The sequence below is a fragment of the Syngnathus acus genome, chromosome 24, assembly GCF_901709675.1.
Source record: "Syngnathus acus chromosome 24, fSynAcu1.2, whole genome shotgun sequence".
Taxonomy (NCBI): domain Eukaryota; kingdom Metazoa; phylum Chordata; class Actinopteri; order Syngnathiformes; family Syngnathidae; genus Syngnathus; species Syngnathus acus.
This window is the reverse complement of record NC_051108.1, coordinates 1,740,149-1,758,472: the sequence shown is the minus strand read 5'-3', so window position 1 is coordinate 1,758,472 and position 18,324 is coordinate 1,740,149. Positions and strand designations below refer to the sequence as shown.

General features: G+C 46.1%; 1 protein-coding gene and 1 long non-coding RNA gene across 2 annotated transcripts in view; one reads left to right on the top strand and one right to left on the bottom strand.

The window, feature by feature from the left end:
* man1a1 (mannosidase, alpha, class 1A, member 1) overlaps window positions 1–18,324 on the top strand; it is a 29,590-nt gene that overhangs the window by 8,808 nt on the left and 2,458 nt on the right. Inside the window, exons 2-11 of the mRNA XM_037244343.1 lie at window positions 56–152; window positions 4,009–4,124; window positions 5,489–5,569; window positions 13,547–13,641; window positions 15,697–15,820; window positions 15,890–15,983; window positions 16,850–16,965; window positions 17,606–17,825; window positions 17,887–18,059; window positions 18,160–18,275. Of these exons, the coding sequence (XP_037100238.1) occupies window positions 56–152; window positions 4,009–4,124; window positions 5,489–5,569; window positions 13,547–13,641; window positions 15,697–15,820; window positions 15,890–15,983; window positions 16,850–16,965; window positions 17,606–17,825; window positions 17,887–18,059; window positions 18,160–18,275 (1,232 nt within the window). The remainder of the gene's footprint in view (window positions 1–55; window positions 153–4,008; window positions 4,125–5,488; window positions 5,570–13,546; window positions 13,642–15,696; window positions 15,821–15,889; window positions 15,984–16,849; window positions 16,966–17,605; window positions 17,826–17,886; window positions 18,060–18,159; window positions 18,276–18,324) is intronic.
* LOC119117814 lies at window positions 2,722–3,679 on the bottom strand. Its single transcript, XR_005096605.1, has 2 exons — window positions 3,512–3,679; window positions 2,722–2,951 (listed from the first exon to the last, which is right to left on the bottom strand). It is a non-coding gene; the product is annotated as an uncharacterized LOC119117814 (long non-coding RNA).

The following is an 18,324-nucleotide window of genomic DNA, read 5'->3' as shown; positions in this document are numbered from 1 at the left end:
ACGCCCAGCTGTCCGTCTAATCACTCCATTTTGTTTTTTTCCCCCCCTCTGACAGATGATGAAACACGCATGGGACAGCTACCGACGCTACGCCTGGGGTTCCAATGAACTTAGGCCTGTCTCCAAGCAAGGCCACTCCAGCAACCTGTTTGGTCAGTACACACACCCCACAAACCAAACACACACACACATTGTCAGGATTGATTTGGCGTCACTGGCAGCGGCAGTCTTGGCCTTTAGATTAGCTCCAATTGGCCGTCATTTGGAGCCATCCATCTATGGCCGCCGCTAAATGTCAGACTTATCATATATTCATATTTGGGGGTGCTGTCAATGCCCGTCGAGCTAACGAGCACCGCGCTAGGATTTGATGGCGCGCGTGTGTTGGTTTTTCGGACGGTCAAACTGCCCATCTGTCGGCCATTTTGTCAGTCTTTCGATTTATGGGTTTTATTAGAGTTAACATTCATGCGCGTTTAAGGCCTAAACGAGGGCCACACAAAGTTGTCCGCCGCCTCCTAAAATATTCTTTGAATATTAATAGCAGGTGTTGAGTTTGTTCAAAGCGTTTGATTCAAGCGTCCTCGCCGTCGTCGGAGGTCTGATGACGCTTTTCATCCCACATTTAAACTCCTGTCACAGCGGCGCGCGGTGTTTTGCGTCTTGTCATCCGGCTTCTATAAATACACTTTGAACGCGCTCAACACGCCACAAATGAGGCACAAATTTCGTTCCGACCTGCCTTTCGCACAAATAATTGGGCAGTGCTAAAAAAAAAATTCCTTTCCATACTGTGTCTGTAAGTGTCCGAAAATTCTACTGAACAAGCTGAAAGGGAAGCCAAAAAAAACAAGAACCTGAAGTAGGCTTGAAGGTTAAATGTAATTGGTTGTCGTTGTTGGTAAACAAAGCGCAGCTGGATTTCCTGTCAAACCACTCCCGGCTGTTTATTTTGGTTCAAAACAAATCTCAGCCCCGCCGTAATATTTCCTACATTGTCCTGCCGTTTGTTGACGCCCCAAAGGACGTGCAGAAGACTGATGGGAGTCCTTCCTTGTACGCGTCATGCGCCCACAGGCATTTGTCCCTCCTTTTTTTTTTTTTTTTTTATATCCAAACCTCATTTCTTTCTCTTGCCACAGCAAACATGTCACAGTGGCTATTATTTTCCTCCATCCCGCCCGGCGTGTTTGCGTCGAAGTCGCAAAAAAACAAACAGCGACCTCGTGTCGAGTAATCTGATGCATTTCTCATCCGCCTTAATCGCAGAGCCGCGAGGCTGCAAGGTCAAAACGTGGAATAAAGCAAACGTGGCGCGTTTAAGCCGCTCTGGACCAAATAGACAACAAAATTTCAGCCGGCGTTCGTGGGGGAAAGAATTAAAGCGGGAGAATCCAAAAGCTCCTTCTGGTGTTTTTACAGACATACGAAGAATCTTTCTTAGCAGAGAATAAAAAAATATATGTCTAAGGGTACTGTTATATTTTCTGTCAACACGTGCTGCTCCACCTTTTGTGTTTAACCGTGCTTTGAGTCAAATGGCATATTTAGCTGTCAACATTTTATGTCGCCAGGCTGTACCTCTGCTTGCAGGCTAAAAAAATCCTCCCTCATTTTTTTCCCCCCCGAGTCTCATCCTCAGAGACGCGCACACATTATCATCCATTGCAGGAGAAAACGTGTTTTTCTCTCCCCCCCCCCCGCAGTAGTCGTTCACCGGCTTGTTATTTGACATTGAGTCCGCGGCTGCAGCCTCCACTCGGCCGCGCCATTGTGCGTCTGAAGCCCATATTCAGTGTGAGTAATTGAGATAGATGGCATAATTCCGCCGCGGCCTTCCCTCAGGTTTCCGCGCCGGCGCTGAGGCGGAGGCTTGAACGAGATGAAGGCGGCACGCACACACATTCTAGATAGATACCACGTTTATATCAACGTGTACCTTTATTGTGTGCCCACATTAGCTAATTCATGAGCTTAATTAATCGACGCACAATTGAGGTCGCGTTGTTGCTTTTTCAGGGAATCGGCCATAATTAAATAAAACACAATGGATGTGTTCGCACGTCATCGCACACGCTACGGCAACATAAATCCGTCCGTCTGTTTGATTTGGACACGTATCTCTTCTAAAGCAAAGCATTTTTTTATTTTTTTTTCCCTCCAGTCAACCGCGGCGTTGCCGATCAAGTGTCACCTCCAGAAAATCTGTTGACGTTTGCAATATGAGGTTGCAAGGCTAACACGCTGTGTGCTTTTACGCCATTAGCCCGCGGCCCAACCATCTCTTCCAGCCAACAACCTCGCCGGCGACCCCCGTTGAACACTCGGGGCGCTTACTTGGCGAATGAAATTGTCGGATTAGAGATCCGACTTTAGAATTGGAGTCGTAATTGAACGCGCAAGGGCACGGCTTCTTTTTAACAGCGATGACACTTTGACTGCTGAGTCAGCAAGCCTCGCGGATGCTTTTTATTTTTCTTGTCCGCCAGGGCAAGAGAGAGGTTATACGTCTTGGTACAAGTTGCATCTGGCGAGAGAGGAAAGCACAATAACAGGAAGTGGAACTGGCACACTCGGGGGAAAAACGTGTTCAGTCATGGTCGGGTTTCTCAACTGAGTGACTTAATGAGGCTCTTTGAGTTTGTTGGATTTTGTTCATGATGATTGTTTACAAATCAAATTATTTCTTGGGGGGGGATAAAAACTGACATAAAACACGCAAGACCTTAAATTTTTTAGTATTACACAATCCAAGAGCAGAGTACAAAAGAATCACGTTTGTTCTCGGGCTACGCAATGTGAACTGAGCCGAAGACGACGGCGGCGGCGGCGGCTCAGTGAAGAGGAAGCGAGCAAGTCACATCAGGTCATGCGCACTAAATGCTGAGTAGTTTCAAGATGATCTTTTTTGGGAGCGACGAGGTAGAAAAGGCCATCGAGGATCGTGTGACCTGGGAAACGCCATTGTTGAAGTTACCCATTGTTTTTACAGGCTGAAAATAATTTGAGCTTTCTTTGTGGAAAAAGATTATGTAGGCCCAGCAGGAATAACTTTATTGTAGCGTTGTTTATGGCGCAAGACGTGTTCCAGACCCGCTGGCGGTTTACAAAAAAAAAAAACATTTTAAGCTTCTTAAAACATTTTAAAATCGTCTGCTCTTACTCCAAAAACTTGTCCTGTCATATCCCAGGTGTAAGCTGCGCCATAAGCTGCTATAGAAACATCCCCCGAGGTTCTTCTACAATCCAAGTAAAATGTAAAAAAAAAAAAAAAAGGAATTAACAATTGATTTTTTTTTTTTTTTTTTCCCCTGTTTGTGTTTCTTCACACACAACAAACGCGTTGTCGTCCCATGGCGCCCCGACAGAACAAACAGTGAATACAAAGAGACTGCAAGGTGGGGAATTGGAGCTAGCATTGTACTCCCAAATAAAAACGGAATAAATCAGCAGAAACGCAAGAAGGAAGGAAGAAAAGCTATGACCTTCCAGAATCAAACTGCACTGTTACCATTTGCTCTAGTATCAGTCACAGGAAAGAAAAGGGGGGAAAAAAAAGATAATATTAGTATTCAGGTCACTGTCGGAGTCATCTGTATCACTCTCATGGACACTCAGTGCCAAACAGGAGCGTTGAGGGGGAGGAAGCACTGTGAGACAAGACAATAGACACGAGGAAGAAAAAAAAAAGCTTCCTCACCTCCAGAGACTCGCACAAAGGTGGAAAGAAGGACGAGTCGCCGGAACCGTCTTGTCGAGACTGAAGCCGCCGATGACGACTTGCTGTATATTGTCACAAAAAATGGTTTTATCAGGCAAAAAACGGCAAATGTTTGACAGAAATTCCCCTAAATTGTGATTTATTATTTTAGATCATGTCTGGTTAATGGAAATAGAAATAATAATATTTCTACTTTAGATTATTTGTGGTTGCATTTCAAAGAATTATGACCTTTTTTTTTTTGCAGACAACTCAGTGACTTCATTTGTCTGAATTTTGTCTTCCAGGAAGCATCAAGGGCGCCACCATCGTGGACGCTCTGGATACGCTCTACATCATGGAGATGTTTGAGGACTTTGACGCCGCAACCGAGTGGGTGGAGAAGAACCTGGACTTCAACGTGGTAAGCCCATCACGACCAAATCTGGCCTCATAAATGATGCCAGTCAGCAAGGCAACATTTTAACATCCCTCACTGTCACAACCACAGAGATGAAACGATATGAAAATTTCATATCAATATTGTCGTGCTCATGGGAGTCGGCACAAGTCAAAAACATTCGTTACGCTTGCGTAATTTAATGAGAGCAATAAGGGTGTGTGTGTCTGCAAGAGTGTGTGGGCATGTTTGTGCGTGTGACTGCGTTCCTAATTCCATGTGTGAAATATGAGTGTGCACGCTCGCGTGTGTTTATTACGCTCATCAAGTCGATCGAGTTAGCGAAAGGTTACGCGCATCATTCACTCAATAAGTCATCGATCTGAGCCCAGCCAAGGCACCTTGAAAGGCCCGACCTTCGTTTACATGCCTGATGAACGCCGAAGCCATCTTAACGCCGGCGAGGAAGCGGCCGAGAACGTCTTTTACTCACCTGAATGCTAAACAGAATCTCGCCGCAGTCCAGAGCCTGTTGTTAGTCGCGACCCGCCCGTGTGTGTGATGCCCACTAATAGGAAAGCAACGAGAATGACATTTCCCTGTACAGATAATAACGTTGGTAATTATGGCCCTTGTACCAAAATGGATTTTGCATTCATGTTTATTAATTAGGACCTGGGCAGCGAGCGTGCAGTCGGTTATTATTCTCCAGACAAATGAATTGCTTTTTTTATGGGGGGCCTTAAAATGCACCTCCAAAAACTTTTGCTAACGGGTTTTATCTGATGCGGTTGGAACATGGTATCAAATTTAATGATCATTTCAAGGATTGACAATGAAAAGCGAGGACGTGGGTGTTCTTCGCTGACGGCCGGCGGCTTCTTTAGCATTCATCTGAGGTGACGTCATCTCCTCAAACTTGAGGTCATTTCGAGCCACGAGTGGTGCTAAAGCGCTAACAATGAGCTGACTAAGTAAGCACTTATTGCAATACACAAAGAAAAAACTTTCCCGACGCTGAATACAAATTGTAATTTATGCTATCTTTCATACTTTTTGTCTTAGCGGTTATGGAGGAGATCGTTTTGTTTTGTTTCGTTTAGCGAGGGATTAATTAGCTGCCCAATCCAACTTTGCAATCAGCGACTCGGGGAGAAAACATTGAAATTGTTGTTGGCACAGGACAGAGCATGCCGTGTTTTTTTGTTTTTGTTTTTTGTCGTCTAATCTGCGCCAGACAGCAAATAAAACGGAGTTTGCATAAGCGCACTCGGCTGTCGCTCAAAAATTAATTAAAAAAAAAAAGTTCACCGACCGTTGCTAAGTCAAACTAGCTTCGGGTTCTGAGTTTTTCAATCTTTGTGGTCTCTCTCATCTTCGCCTCCCAGAATGCCGAAGTGTCCGTCTTCGAAGTGAACATCCGCTTCGTGGGAGGCCTTCTGTCGGCGTACTACCTGTCCGGCAAAGAGGTAAGAATGGCGTGCAAGCGGGAAAACGGGTGAAAATAACTTCATTGGTGTTCACGAGAAGGTGAATGTGAGCAAATCTGCTCGGTAACGAGGCCCTGAAAATGACATCAGCGGGGGGGGGGGTTCCTTTCTTCTTTTTTCCTCCTTAATGATATGCTTCTGTTCCTAATTAATTATAAGGTTGCGCTAAAGAATCGATAAACAGAGCTTCTGAAAACCTCGGGCTGCGGTGTGGCTGTTCTCCAAGAAAAAAAAAAAAAACGAGGCTAACTCGCCAGAGATTTGACTGCAGCCCTGATTGTCAATCTTCCGCCTTTAAGCTGCGTTTTGTGTCTTCGGCAAGCGAGCGAGGCCTCACTTCGTCTTCTCCTTCATTAGCTGCAAAAATGTTCACCGAGAGCGTCGGCGCGTGCGTCAAATTCGCCAGCCGGAAATTCAAAATGTGGCCGTTGTTGTTGCTTCATTCCTCCTTCCCCTTTTTTTTTTTATGCGGCCTTGCAGAGTTTTTTTTTTTTCCCCCGCTTCTTGAAAAATATATTGCAGGATGAGAATGATTTACATAACATTTACCAAGCCCTTTGATGTATCCTGTTTCTAGTGCAAGGCTACGATAACACAAAAATAAGCGTCGGGATACAACGCGATGGCCAACTGACACGAAACAAAATAATGGCATCCTTCAACAAAACGATTTTTTGCTTCACCAAAATATGGCAACGGTTTAACTATTAATACTTGGCTTCATATCTATTCAAACATTTATGGTTGGAATCTGACCAAATTGGACTAATAAACGTTTTAAGACATTTGGACTGATTATTTGGATTCACGTTTATTTCCTTTGAGGGCAAATTGTATTCGAGAGCAGAACCAATTACAAGTCAACAAGTGTCTTTTAGCGCTTTTGTTGCGTCTCGTCGCTCATTTATTCACCCGCGCTGAAAAATGAATAAAAGACAATGGCTGCGATGTTAGCGTCGGCGCGGCTTGTAAAAAGCTCTTTGAGTGCGCTCGTAAAAATAAATCTTATTGTTTGCGCATTATCTAAGAAGTCCTCACACGGGACGTGGGCGTACGCAACGTAAAATTCTGGCTGATGTAGAAGAAAAGGCTGTTTTAGAAGTGCTGTGAAAAGTATAAATTTAGACTTTCAACAAGAGCACGCGACCCACATCTGCACGTCGACATCGGGCGATGAATAACATTAATAATCATCAGCGTGCTTTAAAAAGCCAGCCGGCTTGATTGGCACACAGAAACGAGGACAAAAAGCTCTTGACGGGAATCTGTGCAGGTAGCGAATGATTTGAATGCGTAATGGCCCCCCCGCTCGCGGCGGGAGCAAACTGTGACACTCGTTATCCCTCCTCGGCACTCGCTCATAAACGCCTTTTTCTTTTTTTTTTCTTTTTTTAAACGAGTCAATCAATACGCGGCACTCAAAAGTCATTGCACGCCTCCCTTCTTAGGAGTCCGGCTCCTCGGCTGATTGGTGGCCTTCGCCGCCGGTGAAGGTCACTCGGCAGAGTGGCTCCTAATGGCGGTTAGCATGCGGCTAACGACGCTGACATATTCACAAAAGAAGAAGGTGGGAGAATAGATGAAAAGTGTTTCCAAGGTTACCGACGCTCGTGAAATTGGAACTTGGTGTCGAATTTGATTTTCAAAGCAAATTTAAGGTCCAAAATATCCTGCGAATTTTGTCTTATAAATGTTTAAATTTCTGGGGTCAAAATATTGCTTTTTAGGTAAAAGGAGACTGAAATGCCTCTTAGCTTATTTGCCCAAACTTTTCCTTGCCTCAAGGTCTTGATACAGGTTTTTTGCCTCACCGTAAACACAATCTGGGTCACTTGTCTTTGAAGCAAAAGTATTTTCCCCTAATCACTATTAAAAGCTTTGTTTCTGCCCCCAGGCCTTGTCCCGGTCAGATTTTATTCCCGACACAGCGTTAATGTTAGCCTGCAGTTGAAGGATAACTCGGCATCAGCTAGCTTCCCAATTTTAGATCCACCCCACAAGCTAACAAAAGCTTGTGTGACAGCGCTAACAAGACAGTACAAAGACATTATTTTGCCGCCTGCTTTTTTTTTTTTTTTGCGCATATTCATCACGCTGTAAGTCACGAAGCGCAAATGCATCAATGGCAAGGGAGGGAAAGATGAGCCCCAAAGGGCAAGCAGACAAACCGGAAAATACTGGCAGGTACAGAACAGCAAGCGGCGTGTGGAAAGCACAAATAAGAAGCAATCACCCTAAAAACCTTGACGCTAGACGGCTTGGCAAGTGACTCAGATGATGGAGAGAGAGAGAGAGCGAGGGAGGGAGTGAAGACGTCCTGATAGTCGCCGTGATAAAACAGTTTTACGGGAGGGGGGGAGGTAGAAATCAGCGAGGGAAGCGCAGTGACAAAAAAAAGAAAAAAAACCTCATAAAATGTGAGTTTATTCCCCCGCAGACTGCTGTGATTCAACACGACTTTGGGAAACTACACGAAAAGAGATGTCAGCTTGTTTGGGGGGGTTCTTTGGAGTGTCACTTTCTTTGTTCGATGGGGTAATGGAAAAAAAAAAAGAAAAAAAAGAAAGGAAAACAAGGATTTTAGCATTGATTTTAGCACAGACCAAATTGTGGCTGGTGTTGGAAAACAAATTGAGTGCAGTGGCATCAAGTTAAGGATGAGGCGAACACAGATTCATTTATCTCCAGCCGTGTTTCGAAAATACCACCAGTCCAAAACATCTTTTTTTTTGTAGCTTGCCGAAATGTTATTAAATCAAACGATTGGAATAGAAATGAGATAATCAGACTCACTATAAAAGTGACTAATGAGTTACGGTGTCCCACAAGGGTCTGTATTGGGCACAAATTAATATTACAAATAGAATTTGAAAATATACACTTTTTGCTGACTCATCAATTTGTTCCCATGTATCGTGGGAAGGCTTAACTCAGTTTGTTTCTACCCTCTCATTTTTATCTTCGACATTTTTTTATTTTTGCAATTTGTAAATGGATTACTTAACTCCATAACTATACCCGCAACTCAATTTACTTTTATAGGAACTCAATGTTCCCACTTGAAATCATTTCAAATGATCTGACTAAACGATGCGCCGCATTTCCGCCTTTGTAGAAATGAAACTCAGTCCCCCCCCCTGTGCTGCGCAGTGCAGCATTTACAGAAAAATAGATTGTTTATTTATCAAGGGAAATTGCCGACCACTCTTCAGAAGACAAAATTCAATAAAAGCAATACGTGGCAGCACCCTGCCAGCCGAAGCTCAGCAACCGTAATCGTGCAATGACTTGCACTTTTCTCGGAAGTCACGCCGAGGATTCAAAAAACGGCAAATCCATGACACGCGTCGCAAATGACATTGACACGGCGAGAAGAAGCACGACTGAGTGTCCCGAGTTCCTGAGCTCGGCGGAAATTTTTTATTTTGTTAACCAACCTAAATGTAGTGTACAGCTTCCACCTCGCATTAAATCGTTCATGCGAATATTTAAAAAAAAAAAAAAAATCAAACCCACATTTGTAAGTGAAAGAGCGCGAGCAGCCGACACAAAGCCGGCCACTGTGGCAACGCCGGCCGGGTGGGCCCGGCCTACAAGCTGCCCCCTCCGGACCAGCGCCAGCCGATAGACGGCTTCTATCTCCGGTCCTCAGGAAATCCCATTCACTCACCGGGGAAAATTGGCTTGGGTGGCGGTGGGGAAAAACAAGCCCCCTGGCACCGGCCGCCATCGGCGAGCCTTCAACACACACACACACACAAATGTGTGTGCAGCCAAATGAGGATTCCTTGCAGGAAGCGTAGACAATTAATTTGCTGCATATCTTTCTTAATCTCCTCTCAGATGGTCAAATCTGTCCTGGGCACCAGAGTGAAATCGGAGTAAGATTAGGAAGCGGAATGTGATGAGTCAGGCCAGCAGGATGTCACGTTAAGTCCGCCTTCTTTACAACATAGTCGGGAAGCGGAAAACAAGGGGAGAATACGGGCACAATTTATTGTGACATCTGGTGTGCACAGCTTGGCCACTGGGGCGCGATATAATACGGTCGTGAAGAAAAATAGCAAAGACTTTAACAACTGCTGCGAGTCCTGTTCACTGAGGATAAAGAATATATACCTTGAGTGTTGTTAGCTTGTCTTTCTAAATGAGTTTATAGCAGCGATCAGGCAAGCTTAGCTTTAAGAAACTCCCCCCACTCAAACACAATTTAAAGGTATCGGCCGTGAGCATCGATTTTCCCCTAATCTCGTTGTCCGAGTTCACCCGGTTCATATCGAATCCATCCCGACCACAAGGAGAATTTGGCTTGATCATCAAGCGGCAGGATTAAGAAGCGTAGCGCAGCTTCACGCCATCCGGCATCGCACATGCTAATTCAAACGCCGCCAGCGTCGAGTTGCCGCTAATCTCGTTGTCCGAGTAGTTGCGAGCCACACGGGGGGTCGACAGCGACTGTCTGATGTAACGAGATTATATGCCAGTGAGCCAAAGGCGGACCGGAGTTGCTAATATTTCCTCTTGTAAACCACACGTGCAGCAAAACGATTGTTTCAACCAAACATATAACCAACTTAAAAAAGAAACGTTTATTTTTTCCCGGCAGTAGACAACTCTACTTTCCAAAGCACTAAATCAACCGTGTCCATAAATAAGAGCCCGACCAAAGTGTTTGAAGAGTTTGCCACCAAAACCTTGTTGTTGTTGTATTTATTGCCGCCTGCTAACATTTGGCAGCTTTGTTATGCCACGCGCAACCCGCGATCCACATTATAATGAAAATTAATCGCCTCAACAAAAAGGTGGCCCTGCGCTGTAAATCACAGCGACTCCATTTCAATTTGCTCCGCCCAAATAAACACCATCCAGGTAAGAATCATTTGTGTGATTACAAATCCGCCCGCGTCCTCGTAATTCTTTGTTCGCGTCATGACAGATTAAATCTATCTGCTTCAGGATAAGTAATCACACGGAAGAGGAGCTGCGTTTGGACTTTTAAATCCGAGCCGCTGTTGATATGAAACGCTTCCTTTTAATCGCTGTAATATATTTACCGCGCGACTGATCGCCTGACAATATCAGAGTACCGTTGTCGTGGCTTGCGCCGAGGTCACATGACCAGTGGTTGGGCTTCACTGTAATCAAAGCATCTTGACTGTTAAATTTTGATTGCTTTTAGAGTCGATTTGCGCAAAACTCCCCGAGCCAAGTGGCTACACGTGCGTTTTCCAAAACTTGCAGCATCAGGACTGGCCCCGAGGCCCTTTTGCACTCATTTCCAAGCTGTTCCGCTAAACGCTCCGCTTAAAACACTTTTTCTTCTTTCTTTCCTGGCGTGAAATGTCAAGCGTGTGCGTATCGTCGGCTGGCTTTTAAGCGCCGGTGTCAAGCGTGGCGTAAAGGTGACGCAATCTGCCCCGATGTGCGCTCGGGAGCGTGAAAAGAGCCCTGGTATCCCCGGGGCCCGCCCTCAGGGTTGCAAGCTTTGGCCATCAGGCGACATCCGCTGCGGTTTTGAGGACTTAACTTAGTTTAGCGGTGTGTTAGCTGTGATTCACGATTGTTTGAGTCCAGCGGTTTTTATGCGCCCTGTTAATTGTCGCCTCTCCAATTGCCTGTTAAATCGTTCTTGGCGCCCGCTTGTCACCTCCCCGGAATACTTCAATCGTGTCACCCGAGTGTCGCTCTTCCACCGAGGCAGCGGTTTTTTGTTTAGTTTTTTTAAAAATGCAAATCCTCACCACTAAACAGCGGCGTATTTAAAAAGAAAAATGCCGAGTCAGCAGTCAGTGGCATTCCGTTGCATTTGCTTTTAAATACTAGAATGCGTTTCTGCCATGCTCATGATTTAGTGATGTTGACAAGCTAAAATGTAGACTTGCACAACCAAAAAAATGTATGGCATGTTCTTTTTGTGTTCTATATTTCTATGGAGCATATGCTAGCGCTAAAGGCGGCGAGGAGAGTTCACCGTAGCGGTAAACGTCGCCCCAACGGGAAGTGCAACATCTCCCAGATAAGTGGAGTCGCGCTAGACTCCACGAGAGTGCAGCCTTGACACTGTTCCACACCAGGCGCCTTTTGTAGCTTTTAATTATGACGCTCTTTGGGGCTCGACTTGCCACCCGTCGGCCTGAAGGAGCCTAATAAAGCCGCTGAGAGAGCGCGAGCGAGAGAGAGAGAGAGAGAGAGACTCCGACGCAGTGCACAAAGCAACAGCATCCTCGAAGCTGTCTGGTTTGCGCGTGTGCGTGCGTCTCGCATCCGAGCGAGCTCGCCTCAGTGCATTCTGGGCTTCCTGGGGCGGTAACGCGTGCCACGTTTGACACGTTGCTTAAATTAGAAGCCGTCGGAGCTCTGGCTTTCCAAATCCCCCAGTCGTGATTACAAATACACAGAAAATCAAGTCTCTAACATTCCACTAAATGCGCAGTGTGGGATTTAATGAGTATTTTACTTTTCTTTACAGATAATGTGAAACAAAGCGCTGAAAAATGCCCTTTTTGCTTGTATTTGAAGATACTGCCTAATAAAAGCTAAATGTTCAGCAATATAAAATGGTGAAATGAGCCGTCAAACTACACGGCTCAGCCGGTCCATTACATCCGTTGCTGTGTTTCCAACAAGTGGAGGGGGAAAAAAATGGCAGCTTTTGTTCAAATGGGCAGCGCGTCTTCGGCTATTGACTCTGTGATTGCTTTCTCCTTTCCAGCCAAACGTAAAATGTGACAACCATTCCGCTTGTTCTGTCGTTCTGGGCGGGAATTAAATTGGTTTTGTTGGCAACGCTCACTGTGAAGTCAACTTTAGGAAGTTTCAACATGGGCTTGTGATCAACTACCGCCGGATCTCGAAGGGCTCGAGAAGGACGTGGCCGTAAACGCCACGCTTTATTCCGGGGCCTTTCTGATTAGAAGGTCATCTCAAAGTGCATCCAAACAATAAAATAGAAGACGAGAGGATGAAAAAAAGCCAACGGCTGCGACAGCCGTCGTGATTCAGGTCAGAGAATATGGAGCAGGAGACGCGCAGGACATTTTTAAAGGCTGCCGGATAATTGATGGAGAAACAGCGCGGCCTAGCCTACTTTTTTTATTCCTCTGGAAGTTGGCCATTTTGCCCGCCGCCGGAGAGCGACGTTTGAAGGTCGCCAAAGAAATAAACGGCCGTGCACCTCGCTTGTCCAGTTGCGCAACGTGATGATCAACACGAGTTTTTCCTAATGATCTCTCGCTTTATTCTGCATCTGTATAATTCATCGGCTTATTAAAGCTGCTCCGTGATAGACTTGGACGCCGGGGTGTGTTGAAATTACACTCCTGTGCGTCCCTGCGAGTGTTTTTATTCCACCCGCGGTGCGCTCCACGCGTTATTAAAGGCATTAATCAGCGGGCTCGGCCGCCTTGTTACACACTCGCGTGCTCGCAGTGGGGTCATTTGGCATCGGCGGTGCCACCAAGCCTTTACGAGTTGCTGTCAGGAAGTCATTAAAACCAAAAAGATTCTGTAAGATGCCGTTGACTTGCACGTGGAATTCCAACTCTTCCCCTTTTGTATTCTCATGAAAAAAGAAGGTAAAATGTGCACGGACTAGTCGATGTTGCTCCCTGGCGGGCGTTTCCACTCTGCCGTTGACAAGCGGCCTCTTGAGCTTTGCCACCCGGCTCGGCTCGTCTTTTTTGCCGGTCCTCTCCCACAGAGCGAGCGCCGCCGCCTTCTCTGGGGAACGACGTGGCCGCAAGTCATCTCCCGCCTCGCACTGGTATTTATTCTCTGCGATGACAGATGGAGGCTGACGGGAGACATGACTTGTTGCAGTGCTCGAGAACCTCCAGGCTTGAGTGGAGGGGCTTGCTGACCACTATACTTTTCACCACTTTCCAGTTGCCTCAAAGTATCGCTTTCTATCTGCCCATTGTGAAGAAGGTAATCGATGTCTATCTCTGTCATCCGCAGGTTTTCCGCAGAAAAGCGGTGGAGCTGGGAGAAAAACTGCTCCCGGCCTTTAAAACGCCGACAGGAATCCCCTGGGCCTTGCTCAACCTCAAAAGGTAAGAAGACAATATAATCTGGCTCTCAATCTTCCAAAAAAAAAAAAAAAATCCAAATAGCTTCCTCGCCTATTATTTCCGTCGGCCTTCTCTCCGCAACACCCGATAATGAAGAGAACAGTCGTCCTCCATTTTGTCTCTTTTCAACCCCACGGGCCCCCGAGAGGAAACGGCGGACGGCGCCGCGGTTTATCAGACGCTAATTAAAATCCCTGTCGTCATGGGACTAAATGGGCTGTTACAAATAAAGTTCCTCTGTGTGTTTACACGGCCAAGCTAGCTAGCGCGCGCGGCGTGGAGGCTGGAGAGCGGTGAACATTTGAATGCTAATTAAACAGGAAGATTTGTTTTCAAGCATTTTGGGGAGAAACAAAAGAATTGACGGTGTCTTCGCTCAATGCTAATTAGCCCATCGGCAGGAGCCGCGGCTTCTCGCTAAGCTCGAAAGAGATCCGCTGCGAGAACATTGATTGGCACCGACCGAGAGAAAAATGCCGCTTAATCCCACTGATCGACACTATTGACATTCGCTAACGTTCGGGCTGACCAAAGAACATTTGAGCGCGTTAGCATCTGTTGGCAACAATTCAGCGCCGGTTATTATGAATCAATCCAAGTTCTGGATATTTTTGCTCCGCTATCCTGATGCTTCGCAGGCGCACGTCCCAATTTGTTTTATTTTTTGTACAATGTCCTGGCGTCACTTTGATGTAAACTTGAAAGGCACAGCGTTTCTATTTCAACACACAAATTGAATCTTCGGCGAGCTCCAAGTTTCCCCGACGTAGCGACAGAAAGCTAACTCGGCCAAAAGGCGTTTCTGTTCCAGCTTGAATCTTTAATTGCGTTTTGAGTTGGCGTCGACGAATGTAATGAAGTTAGACAGTTTTCTGTCACTCTTCATCTTCCTCTCAATAGCTTGCGTTAAAAAAAAAGTCATTTTATTTGACAGATATGCTCCTTCTGCGGCTCAAAGGCCGAAGCAATCAATGCTAAGCTCTTGGGGTCTCGCCGTTTGATTAATAGGCCTTAGTGGGTCCATTAGCGCGGCCGAGTGGGCTCGTGTCAGAACCTCAGCTGACCCACTTCAGCATCTTTTTTCTGAATGACATGCTAGAAACTGATTGCATTAACATTTTTAGGAAGCTGCGGATACTGTACGTTTGAGTTTCAGTTGTGCGTGTTTTTTTTGGGTTTTTTTTTTTTCGGGCACTTGGATCATTGATCGCTATTCCCAAGAAACGTGTTGAATAGTCCCCTTGGACGAGCAAGGCGGCCGCGGGCTCAAACCGGCCGGACAGCTGCCATGATTTAAAGTTTCTAATTAAACGGCTAACTGTGACTCCATCGCCATGGTCCCTCTTCCTCGCCCCAAGCGGGCCGAGGAGGAAGAGGAGCTGAATGTGTTTGTCTTTTGCTCTTGAAAGATACGTCAAAATGCTTACCAATGGTGGCAACGTGACCAACGGCTGGCAGGAAATAAGCTAGCCCGATTTTTTTTTTTTCCTCCCTGTTCCTCTCTTATAAACCCCCAAGCTAGCACATTTCAGATTGCCCGAAAGCCGACACACGCTGACGAATGCAAACCTTTCGGCCAGGCCGATGAACTTTTAAGCCCGAAAATTACATTTGAAAGCCTTTTTCAAAGTGAGAGAGTTTAGTTGCCTGTGGGATTTTTTTTTTTTGGCCCTTTTTACTTTGCGTAAACTTCTATAGCTACCAGACGTTAAAAAAAAAGTCAAAGGAACCTGGTAACTGTGTGAGGGAGATAACAAGCTTGTTTCGTCTCTCAACTCTCCCCGCAGCCGAGGTAGAAATATTTTATCTGGTCTTTGTAAAACAAAGTCTTTCCTTGAGCACTTTTACACACTTGAAATGTTTTGACAGCTGCCTCTTAATTAGCTTCCACTTCTCCTTAAACGCTTCTCGCATTGTTCTCAACACGACTCCGGAATTTTCCACCTTTTCGTTTCGTTGAAGCGTCGTCCTACGTAATGTTCTAATTGGCCAAAATCTCCAAATAGACATATTTGCATTTTCTGCATCTCTGCGCAGCGGAATCGGTCGCAACTGGCCGTGGGCGTCGGGCGGCAGCAGCATCCTGGCCGAGTACGGAACGCTGCATCTGGAGTTCATGCACCTCAGCAAGCTGTCGGGAAACCCGGAATTTGCTCAGAAGGTACCCATCCAATCATATTTATAGAGCCTAACAAAAATGCAAACATTTCTTGATGGTCTTTGTTTATAGGTGATGAACATCCGCAAAGTTCTGAATCGCTTGGATAAACCTCAGGGACTGTACCCCAACTACCTGAACCCAAACAGCGGCCAGTGGGGTCAACGTGAGTTCGTCTCGCTGAGGCTTTTTGTGGCGTTTGCAACCCGAATAATGTTTGCACAGAATAAGACCTTACTCGGGCATATATATATTTATCTTCTGCACAAAAAAAAATCTCTTCCATTATATGACAGCTTGTCTGTATTTTACTGCCCTCTAGTGGCCGTTCCTCTCCGTCAATACGCATTTTATACAGCCACAATCGAATGTTTTTGCATTCTGACTTCAGACGGCAACTTTCAAACATCAACAATCTCAAAAAAAAACAGCTCGAATGCTTATTTGGCTCCAGAAAGTCATTACGTAATTGCCGTGAAAATGAATTTGCTGCATAATTTATGACCTCGGGGTGTCTCCCAAAAAATCTTTATGAGGCAGTCATCTCCCATGTAGCAGCTGCAAGCGACGCCTTTAAAAAAAAAAAAAGAGTATTTTTCGTTCCGGCTTTATCGACTGATTTCCATCACGCTCTGTTTGGAGCATCTGTCACTCTCTGAAGCGGAAGAACCTTTATAAAAAAAACAGAAGAACATTAAGATTTCTCTAAGTTTTGTTGTTGTTTTTCAGATAAGAGGAAGGAAAACATCAAAACTCGGTCTTGAACATTTTTTTGTTAGCAACAGCAACTGTTTATTCCTTTTTCTGTGACAGATGACAACAAATCAAAACACTTATTTCTTTTTTCCATTCAGTCTTATCATCATCATCATTACCATGTCACTCGCTGACACCTCTTCTCCCGCTACACACACACACACACGCCCCCGTCGATGTCGCTTTGACACGACACCGGCGGCACGGATGAGGAAGACGAGCGCGAGGAAGAGTGTGACGACCACCGGGAGCTTAATCTGTTTGTTTGGCTTTCAGATCATGTGTCGGTGGGCGGCCTGGGTGACAGCTTTTACGAGTACCTGCTCAAAGCCTGGCTCATGTCCGACAAGACTGACGAGGAGGCCAAGAAGATGTATTATGACGCCCTGCAGGTAGCACACACACGTAGGCACACATTTGGCTTGATCACATCATAAACATGTCCCGACCACATTTTTTCACTTCTTTGTGCGAACGCTCACACCCGCTGGAACTGAAATGATGCAATTGTTGACGCAAGTTTATCTTTATGTACACACACAGATGTCATGTATAGTCTTGGCTATGCACACACGCTTAGACACGTTTATGTGGCTATCAGGGGACCGCATCCTTCTAAGAGTCCCCAAGCAGCAGTGGTGAGGGAAAAAAAATGTCGACAAACAACAATTTACAAGCACCCGAACACACACGTTAATTTTGAGTAGATGCTTTACCCATAATCCCCCTTGATCCTGTGGATTAATGGTGAGTTATTTGTCGAGGGGAAAGGCAACAGAGTTCTAGCTCATCTTAAAGGGCCAGTAGCAACGCAATCGTACGCGGGGCCACCTTTCAGATTTTCACCTCATACAGCTTTCTTCAAACCAAAATGGCCGACTTCCCGTGTGTGTCTTTTCTGGCAAGGCTTCTTGAGACTTTTTGGTGGGTCTGCTCATGGTGGAAATGTCAACCAAACTGGCTTAAGAGGCTGACGGACTTTGCCCATCTGTCTAGTGAATGAAATTTAGATTTACACGTACTCGATTGCAGGCCATCGAGAGCAACCTGATGAGGAAGTCGAGCAACGGCTTGACGTACATCGCCGAGTGGAAGGGGGGCCTTCTGGAGCATAAAATGGGTCACCTGACCTGTTTTGCCGGCGGCATGGTGGCGCTGGGTGCCGACGGGGCGCCCGACGACAAGACGGGCCACCAGATGGAGCAAGCGGCGGAGATCGCCAGGACCTGTCACGAGTCCTACACCAGAACAGGTGCTTGGCCGCCAACCACTTCCTGTCCAAGACTGTATTTATCTATTGTTTGTTTTATTAGCATTGAAGCTGGGCCCGGAGGCGTTCCGTTTCGACGGCGGTGTGGAGGCCATCGCCACGCGCCAAAACGAAAAGTATTTCATCCTGCGGCCCGAAGTCATCGAGACCTACATGTACATGTGGAGGTTCACCCACGACCCAAAGTACAGGGAGTGGGGCTGGGAGGCCGTCATGGTATTGTTGTCACTTTAACCTCATTGACAAAATCCCAATAAGACTTAAAATAATAATTATCAACTGGCCCATTAGTGACCTTTGACCCCCTGTCCCACAGGCCTTGGAGGAGCACTGTAAGGTGGAGGGCGGCTACAGCGGCATCAGAGACGTCTACGGGTCCACGCCCAACCACGACGACGTGCAGCAGAGCTTCTTCCTGGCCGAGACGCTCAAGTAAGAACGCAGAAGAAAACAAGCGCTCCTTTGTGGTGGCTCTCAAATC